The following is a 9,941-nucleotide window of genomic DNA, read 5'->3' on the forward strand; positions in this document are numbered from 1 at the left end:
TGTCACAAATATACAATCATTAGACCCTTTACACAGATTTAAACGTAAACATTCTAAATGTGTCCCAGTTTATTTCCTGTTGCAGTGTATGTGAATGTCATCAGCTCACAGGAAGTACACATGGACCCAAGCTGTTGCCTAGCAACGCAATTCTGTTGCAATTCCGTCGCAATTCTGTCAAAATGCGCTAAAACGGAGCGTTTCAGACAGAGGGTGAATACAGGCATATTCAGGCCGACAGTTTGAGGAAAATAAAGGTTTTTTTTAACATTACAGCATGTAAACATGTTCTAGTAGAAACCTAAATACAAATATGAACCTGAAAATGAGCATGATATGGGACCTTTAAATATCACTACGTTCAGGTTAAATTATGGTTAATTTTATCATTGAATAAAATATCTATCTCAAGTCTTTTTCAGATACTTAGAGAAATAATCTCCCAGGTTTTGTTATGTCACAATAGAACTAAAAAAGCAGACAGAATTTTGCAGATTTTATTTTTCATTCACAGAAGTACAACATGGAGTCGTAAAATCCTTTATAATCTACAGAATCATCTGGAGCCTCCTACACACAGACTTACAAAGGCTGTTGCTGATTAACAAGTTAAATATATTACATTCTAATTACCGGGTATCATCTGAATAAAATATATATCTTCATATTAAAGTGCCTACATGGTGCATGCTCCTTTTCCCACCGACACCAACAACCCAGTCTTGAACTAAAATATCCTTTTCAAGCAAAGGAATATAGAAAGAATTACATTAAAAAGAAACCAAAATAAAATATTTTTAAAAAGCCTTCAGCATCCAAATACTTGGTAAACAAATGCAACTTGTAAAAGCTGAACTAACTGCATGACAGGCAGACAGCTCCAAAAATAATATCTTATCGAGGGATTCGTGCAGTGTTTCTTTCCAGACTGGTTTTTCCTTGAAGAAAGTCACCTTCAGCTTTGTTTCAGTCGTCACAGCAACAAACAGACAATGTGCCAGATGACATGAGCCCAAAACCTGCAAGATGTGTCCTTCAAGATTTTGTTCTATTCCAAATCTTTATAAGCAATTCTCAAATTTAACAAAAAAGGGAGGACCAATTCTCATCAGAAGAACCCTCAATGCAGCTTTAAAATCCCTCTATCTAAATTCTACCCAAAGTAAAGTGTTCCCATTCTAGACTGAAAGGTAATGAGTTTATCGTGGAGCTATGGTGAGTTGTCTCAGGGATCCAAGACGAGGTACAGGTAAAAGCAGGAGGAAGACTCAGATTAAGGTGCTAATGCAGCCGCTGTTGTCATGGTTGCTCGTAATGACGGAGGTCTAGTTGATGCAGTCCATGATGTGGATCTGCAGGGAGTCCAGGTCCGGCATGATCTCCATGCACTTGGGACAGGCGTGTTCGGGGATATTTCCCTGATGCTGCCAGTCGGCACCTGAGAGTCAGAGACATACTGATCACAACCTGAACATGTAATAACAGTGTAGCCTGATCTTTATGTGCAACTGTGCAGAAATACAGTGTTTAAACACAATGAAGAGACATGCAAAAAACAGCTGCGCAACATTCGAATGTTGATTTAGAATTCGAATGTTATGAAAGAAGATCCGAAGACCGAAGCTTCGAACTATTCGGTACAGCCCTATAAAAAAACCCACATGTACCTCTTCCAACCAGACTAGGGCCGGCTCCGTGTGGATTTGCTCCCAGTGACGGGTGTCTCTTCTGCATCTCGTTCAGACCCCGCCTGTAGAGAAACACAAGAAAAAAGGGGGATCTCAAACCGCTTCTGTTTATGCAAGATTATTTAGTAACCATGGTAGCACGTCCACGTGGCACTGATGATGCAGGATGACATCACCAAAACTGTCCAATGAATGAATGAATGAATGAGGCCTTATTACGTCATGTTTACAGCTCGGTTACAGTGTGAAAAGGAACCAAACTAGAACTGAAAGGGAACAATGTACTGTATCGTATTTATTCCTCTGTGCCGACCGACTGAACCGAACGACAGGCATAAAAGCAAACATGGTCTTCTGTTTGATTCCATACCTGCCCATTGAGTCCATCTCGTCCTGCAGCTGGGTGTTCTGCTTCTTCACATACTCCAGCTGAGTAGCCAGACGCTCCCTCTCTTCATGGAGCTTCTCCCTCGCTGCTCGCTCTGCGTAGAAGTCGGAGGAGTAGACCTCTGCCTGCAGTACAACGAAAAGCACGATGACCACCATGTTGTCATGTGGATTTCTGATACTCAGGGTCCAATGATAGATAGATAGATGCTGGGGTTTACTCGACATCGATTAATTATACACCCACACCCACTGACCTGAGCCTGGAACACAGATATGGTCTGCAGCTCCTCCTCCTTACTGAACATCTCCTGCTTCATGTGATCAATGGCGTTCTGTTTAGCAGCCAGGGCCTCTTCAGCGGCGGTCAGCCGTTCCTGCAGCTCGTCCACTAACTCCTTCTGCACCAGCTGAGACTGCAAGACCAGAGGGCAAAGGTCAAACACGTCTGGCTCTCATTTCTGATTGTTTATACTCTTATAACTGCATTAGGTTTGGTGGAAATATGCAGGATTTGGTTATCTGTTGCTAAAAGGGTCTTTTACATTATGCAACATAAACTGACCTCTCTCTTCTTCTTATCCTCTTTGAGTTCATTGTAGTCTTCAAACAGCTTGGTGTAGGCATCCTTCAGTTGGGCCAGGTTGTTCCTGTGAGGAAGGAAGGAACGAAGGAAGGAAGGAAGGGGGTTACCGGTGACTCAGTGTGTGTGTGTCCAAATATAGACTAATCACTACTGGGAAATAGACTCTGAGGAAAATGGGGGTTTCCAATGCAAATCAGTGCCATTCATATTTTAAGTTATTCTTGTACAGTCAAAAAACAATTAAAACTGTTTCTCATTTGTCTAGAGAGTAAAAGCAGTAGAGATTCACATTAATATCACCAGGCTGTGGGCCTTTATATTATATATATTTATTGTATTTTTTTTCTATTCTATATTTATAAGGGCTGTCAATCGATTAAAATATTTAATCGCGATTAATTGCAAATTAATCACACGTTTTTTATCTGTTCTAAATGTACCTTAAAGGGAGATTTGTCAAGTATTTAATACTCTTATCAACATGGGAGTGGGCAAATATGCTGCTTTATGCAAATGTATGTATAAATCTATTATTGGAAATCAATTAACGACACAAAACAATGACAGATATTGTTAACTTTGACAGCCCTTATATTTATGTTTCTTGTTTATGCACTAAAACACCAAATCAAATTCCTTGTATGCCCACACTGGTACGTATGTAGCTTATTATTAGTGCTGTGTATATGACAGTTGCTGCTTGATATAAAACCACGGTTACAAAACCACGGTTACAAAACCACAAAATGTTACGACAGTTCCTGTTTCCGTGGGAGAGAGGGTAGTTCGTCCCAAAGCTTGCTGCTGTATTTCTACCCTACACCTTAAAGAAGGGTGTTTCATTCAGCTGTGAGTGTGACTACAAAGGGAGTTCACTCTATCCTATGTCTCCGTATATATGTGTGTGTGTGACCTCTGACCTCTCCTCCCCGGACTTCCTCTGCTCTATCTGGCTCTGGGCCTGCATGCTGTCCACCTGCAGCTTCAGCCGGTCGTTCTCCGTCTGAACAGCCTGTTTCTCCCCCAGCTGAGCCTTCAGAGTGACCACGTCATGCTCCACCTCCCGACATCTAGACACAAGAGAATACATATGTACAGGTCAAGATCAAGCACAGGAACATCCATTCAAAGAGGAATGTTTGCTCCCCTTTAAAGAGCCAAACACAACACATTAACGGTGGCCTTAATTGCTGTAGAAGAATTATAGGTTGTTATGTATTATTTTTGCTGGCTTCTTTACTAAATGGTTTGCATGTTAAGATGTGAAAGTGTTTGAATGTGTGTATGTGTTGGCCTAACCTGTCCTGCAGGTTCTTCTTCATGCCTTCCGCTTCATCCAGCTTGCTCTGGGCCTGCTGCAGCTCTTTGAACAGCGTCATCATCTGAGACTTCAGATTCTCCACCTCAGATGCTGCCTGAAAAATATTTGCATAATGACACACGAACATTACCATAAGGAAACATCAGTGGACCTCTGCCCGGTATGGCAATTGTATAGTCGTAGATCAACAACAGTACGCACAGATGAGACAAAGAAATTAGGTTCTTTAAAGGGCGGGTCCATCTGTGTTCTTTGCCCGGAAATAACTGATAGAGTTTGGATTTTTTGAAGTGGAGTTTTATGTATATATTAAAATTGCTGTTTTTATCAATGGAGTCTGGTGGCTTTCAAGATAGCGATATAAAAGCTTAAGTTCCCCGTCAGAAAGGGCTGTCTGAGGGCGAGGTAAAGCGGCTGTCAATATTAATTTAAGTGTACGCTATGTTTAGAATACTTTCATTGCTTTATCTCACCATTAGACAGCCTTTTTAACGGGGAACTGAAGCCGTCATATCGTTTTCCTCAAAGCCACCAGACTCCATTGACAGAAACAGTAATTTAACCTCACAGAACACAGGAGTTCTGCTGCTGCATCGGTCGGTTAGTTTATTTGTGTTATTGTGTGACTTTGGGACCTGAACTGGGAGTGTGCCAACCGCAATCTACGTTACACTGACTATGGATAATGATATATGTATATTATGTAGAACGTCATCATGCAGAAATCTACGTCAGGTAACACGGGAAAAAGTTTTTAGAAGGGCATGGGAAAAAAGCATGTTGATGCTCAAAAGTTCATACTTCGACCAAACTTTGACTGTTCGGATTTTAATACATAAGGAACACTACTGTAAAGCTACAGAATGATATAAAAACCTAAGAAAATATATAAATAAATAATGGACCCGCCCTTTAAATGTGATGTGGAAGGTTACTTTAACAGCAACCTGTCATCAGAATACGCACATTAGAATGATACAGTCAAAACTACCTATCTGACTTACATTCTTCTTTTACTGAAATAAAATGCTTTCTAGTTTTAATACTTTCACTAGTGAGTAAATACCTTTTCCTCTTTTCCAGAATCCTCCTTGGTCTCTGTAGTCTCTGCTTGGGTGGTCTGTGTTAATTGATCCACAATACTCTTCCTCTCCTCCAGCTCTGTAATTCTGTAGGATAATTTGTTTAAAAAATGGTCAAATTTATTTGTCAGACTTAGATAAAAATAAAGAACTTTATGAAAACATTGCACTTAAAAACAAACCAATTTAGTTCAGTTTACAGGAAAAAAAAGTGTGTTTCCTGATGCTATAAACCAACGATGAGAGCAGATCATTTAATGGTGAACCGCTCCTCTAAGTTGCTGTCCTCTACCTGGCAGCAGAAGCCTGCAGCTCGACCTGCAGCCGCTCGGCCCGCTGTGCCTCATTCCTCAGCGACTGGAGGAGCTGGCTGACGGTCATCTCCTCGCTGTCCAGCCGCGACGCCGTCATGTTCAGCTCCGGACGCCTGCTGCGCTCCGAACCGCACACGTCGTTCACGCCGTCCACGCCTCCATCCTGAGGAGAAAAAAAACAGCCAGTTAGATCAATGCTGACTCTAGTTGTCAGCAGGGTTGGTGGGTGTAAATGGAGGATTTTTTTGTGTTAGATGAGGCTGAATAGAAGAAGATTCTGAGGGAAACACTGATTATATATGTTTAATTCAATTTGACATGTGTGTGCGTGTGCGTTGCTCCTCACCGAGACCGTGATGATCTCAATGAAGGAGTCATCGTGTGAGTCCTGCTCAGCCCTCAGCTGCAGCTCAGAGTTCATGGCCACCAGGTCGTTCTTCTCTGCCTGCAGGCGAGCGACATAGGCACGCAGGGCGTCCAGCTCTGTACTCTGATTGGATGACATCGCCTGCAGATGACATCACGTGTTACCAATGTGGGAAATTAAGTAGTTATTGGGTGGTCACAAGCTGCTTTGACACAATACATAACAAACAAAAGCAGCATCCGGGGTTACATTCTCACCAGCAAGCTTCCTCCTGTCTTCCCCTCGTCCTCTATCCTCCGACCCAGTTCCTGGTTTTGGAGGGTCAGCGTCTCCATGCAGCCCCGAGCCTCCTCCAGCTTGTTCTCCAGGAAGTCCCGCTCCTCCCGCTGCTTCTCCCGCCACGCGGACAAACCCTCGAAGCGCTCCTTCATCGTCATGTTGGTCTGACGCAGGGCCTCTGAACGAGAATAAATATAAATTGTGTTAGCCTTTCCATAGCTATCATGCCTTTCCTGTCCCAACACACTGCTCCAGCTGGTTTATCACACTACAACTCTGAAACTCCACCCTGACATGAGCCGACAGGAACACAACGTCCACTGACCTTTGACCCTAGACACTTTGGTGGACTTGATAAGAGCATTAAGGACGGGAACAGACTTCTTTGCTGTAGAATAGTGCAGCAACAACACATAAAAAGCTGCTCTCACCTTTCAGGTCTCGGTTCTCCTGGATGAGGATGTTCATCTGCTGCAGGGTTTCCTCCAGCGTGCCCGTCTGAGTGGGAGAGCGAGAGATGTCGCCGTTCATTATGGGGCCTCCAGACGCCATGACGCTGAGAGGGAGGAAATAAAAGAAGAGACAGAGATTTTTATTTATATTTATAAAATATAAGATTATTTTATTTGTAACTATCAGAAATGATAATACGGTTGACATCCTCTAGCTCTCGTTCCATCTCAAATAGACAAGATTTAATAAATATATAGTGAAGACACACGACTGTTGAGGGAAACACTAACTTTCTTTTCTCCAACTAGGAAGAAAGTTAGTTATTCAGTTAGGCCATTGCACATCTTCAGACCCAAAGCCGATCGATCACTTTGCTTATTTGCATTTAACATGATTTCATGTACAGTCAGTTCTGAACATAAAATTAAATTCAAAAAATAAATAAATAAATGATGTTGCAGGTTTTCTCTTTGGAATATTGGACTTAATTTTTATGGGTTTTAAAGATATGCATTGGAAATTATCAACAAAAAAATAGCATAATTCAAAACAAAACATCAATTGAAAAATAAATAAATAAAATTATAAAAGTATTACTAATAATGATATTACTAAATATCCCACTCAAATAAAATATATAATTAAATAAAAATGAAATAATAAAATATATTATTGATCCGTGTGGGACTATGGGATTCAATTTACACACTAAGATAATGTTTATGTTGTAAAATAAGGAAATTATTACTAATAAGGATATTACTAAGTACCCCCCACACCCATAAAAATAAATAAATAAAATACAAATACAAATAAAACATATAATATTACATAGTATCATTATTATTATTATTATTATTATTATTATGACTATTATTTATTGGTCTTTTTATTGATCTGTGTGGGACTTGGGGATTTAATTTAAATACAATGTTTATGTTGTAAAATAATAAAATTATTACTAATAATGCTATTACTAAATACCCCCCAAAATAACTAAATAAAATAAACAAAATAAAATATATAATATTACGGAGTATCATTTTCATTGTTATTATTATTATTATTATTACTATTATTTATTGATCTTTTTATTGATCTGTGTGGGACTGTGGGAATTAAATTACACACACTAAGATACAATGTTTATGTTGTAAAATAATACAACAAATTCAAATACAATAAATAAAATAAAATAAAAATAAAAAAATAAAGTAAAATAGAAATAAAATACATAGCATCATTATTATTATTACCATTACTTATTGGTCTTAGTATTGATCAGTGTGGGACTGTGGGATTTAATTTAAACACACTGAGATACAATGTTTATTCAATTCAGAGGTAATTGTCATGTAGTCTGGACATAATCATAACAACAGGAACATGAAATCATTTCAAAATTATAATTAAAAATATAGTATAAAAATATAGGAACTTAGCCTATTTATTGTCCTCTATGTAAATAACTTTACTTGTGTTTTCAAGTCAACAAATCACATGATAATAAAATTCCCCATGCTGACATCATGCAGTGACTCAGTGCTTCAGCATGCAGCAGCAGAAAAGAAGCATACAGGCTGAATTATCTCCTCAGCAGGTCACATGGTAGTTTAATGACATTAACAATAACAACACAGCACCATGATAACGTTATATAAACACACTGTGGTCTGCTTCTGCCCACACACACAATAACTTACTGACACAAATACATTTAATTCTACTTTCACTTTCTCCTGCTGGGCCTGTCCTGTGAGCTCCTCCTCCTCCAGCAAACACTGAGAAAGTTAACTTATTACACAACACGGATGTTGTTTAACCTGAGCAGAACTGCGTCACAGCAACACTTTAAAAACACCTTTAGATGTTTAACTCACCTGCTGTCAGCTCAGAGACTCAACACAGTCTGGATGTTCACTCCAACAACACTCAGAGAGAGATCTGAGAGAGAGATGGCAACAATGTGTCGAGCAACCTTGTGCTGCTCCTGGTTTCTGTTGCTACTTCAAGTGACGTAGGGAAACCAAGCACTTCCGGTGGTTGTTTTCATAATAAAATTCCCCTTTGGGACAATATTTTTTTTTGTCTGAAAGGAGTCATAACTAGCCTACATTCACACAAAAAAAAAATGCAAAACGTTTGCCAATAATTTCTATTATGTTTTAAAGGGACTTTTTGTTTAAAAAAAAAAAAAAAAAAAGAAATTCTATGATGATTCTATGATTCTAAATTAGGAAAGTTCTAATATGTCAGGAATAGACGTGGTTTTAAATATTAATAACTATTACAGAATGTTGGCTAAAACACACTAGAAGCCTAATTCTCTTTTACAATAATTCACTACATGTTTACAATAATTAAGATCAGTGTATATGATGGAATAGTAGCATTAAAATGTGCCAGAGGTCACTGAATTTGGGCTTATACAAAAACAAATTCTCGATATTATTATATATTATAGATTTATGAATATGAGATTTTGCAAGTTATAAGATCAAATTAATAATAATAATTATATATATATACTGTATATGTATATCATACAACACTCTCCCTCACAAAAAGTGCAATAAAAAAGTGCAATACTTCAATCAATGCAATATTTGCAATATAAAAAATAAAAATAAATGCCTGTGCAATATTTTTATAGTATGCAACCTCTACTACTCCCATATATATATATATATATATATATATATTTTCCTCTATAATTACCATATACTAAGTACTTCCTTTATTATTATACTGCATATTTTTTGTAAATACACTATAATTTCTACTTTTATTTTATTATATTTTGCTACTTAACTTGGTAGCAAAAGAACAAAGAACAAAAATAGGTGACAAATCTTCTGGAAAATGAGCAGTTTAAGCTCTTATTTTGAAGGCTGAATTGCCTTACTTTCTGTCCTCATTGTAATAACTGTCAGCTCTCTGACTGGTGTGTTTAACTAAGGTTTTCATTTCCTCGAAATGACGTCACAGAGCCGCTGAGGGCGGGGTCATCCAGCTGCTGACAGCTGGAATTCCCTCTGGAGTCACCTTGGCAACAAGAAAGGAAACACTGGAAACTCCCTAACCTGACATGTGTCATGTGTAGGTGACTAATAAATTATAATAATTAAAATATAATTCATCCTGATGTATAATACCTGGCAATATTATTATTATAATTATTATTATTATTTAATGATATTCTTTAATGACCTTGATGTGTTTTTGTAAAATAATATTCCCAAGTATTATAATTCATCCTGATGTAATATCATTAAATTTTTATTTTTTTTTGCTTTAGTCCAAACTTGTTTACAAAGTGGCCCATTTAGGCAAATATAAAATATCACAGCATTTATTCGATTTATTTAGACAATCTATTAGACCTATAAATAAAAGAGAAATATACATGCTGTTCATGTCAGTGTCCACTAGATGGCAGCGTTTTCTAAGCAGAAATCCATAGT

General features: G+C 38.1%; 1 protein-coding gene across 1 annotated transcript; it reads right to left on the reverse strand.

The window, feature by feature from the left end:
* Positions 1-483: 483 nt before the first annotated feature.
* On the reverse strand, positions 484-8,571 carry optn (optineurin). Its single transcript, XM_037760853.1, has 13 exons — positions 8,358-8,571; positions 6,456-6,580; positions 6,003-6,202; positions 5,725-5,886; positions 5,357-5,541; positions 5,049-5,151; positions 3,961-4,076; positions 3,582-3,731; positions 2,641-2,725; positions 2,333-2,491; positions 2,059-2,201; positions 1,668-1,750; positions 484-1,438 (listed from the first exon to the last, which is right to left on the reverse strand). The coding sequence occupies exons 2-13, from the start codon at positions 6,574-6,576 to the stop codon at positions 1,326-1,328; spliced, it is 1,620 nt and encodes a 539-aa protein (XP_037616781.1). The 5' UTR covers positions 6,577-6,580; positions 8,358-8,571; the 3' UTR covers positions 484-1,325.
* Positions 8,572-9,941: the final 1,370 nt, after the last annotated feature.

This window comes from Sebastes umbrosus, chromosome 23 (genome assembly GCF_015220745.1).
Source record: "Sebastes umbrosus isolate fSebUmb1 chromosome 23, fSebUmb1.pri, whole genome shotgun sequence".
NCBI lineage: Eukaryota > Metazoa > Chordata > Actinopteri > Perciformes > Sebastidae > Sebastes > Sebastes umbrosus.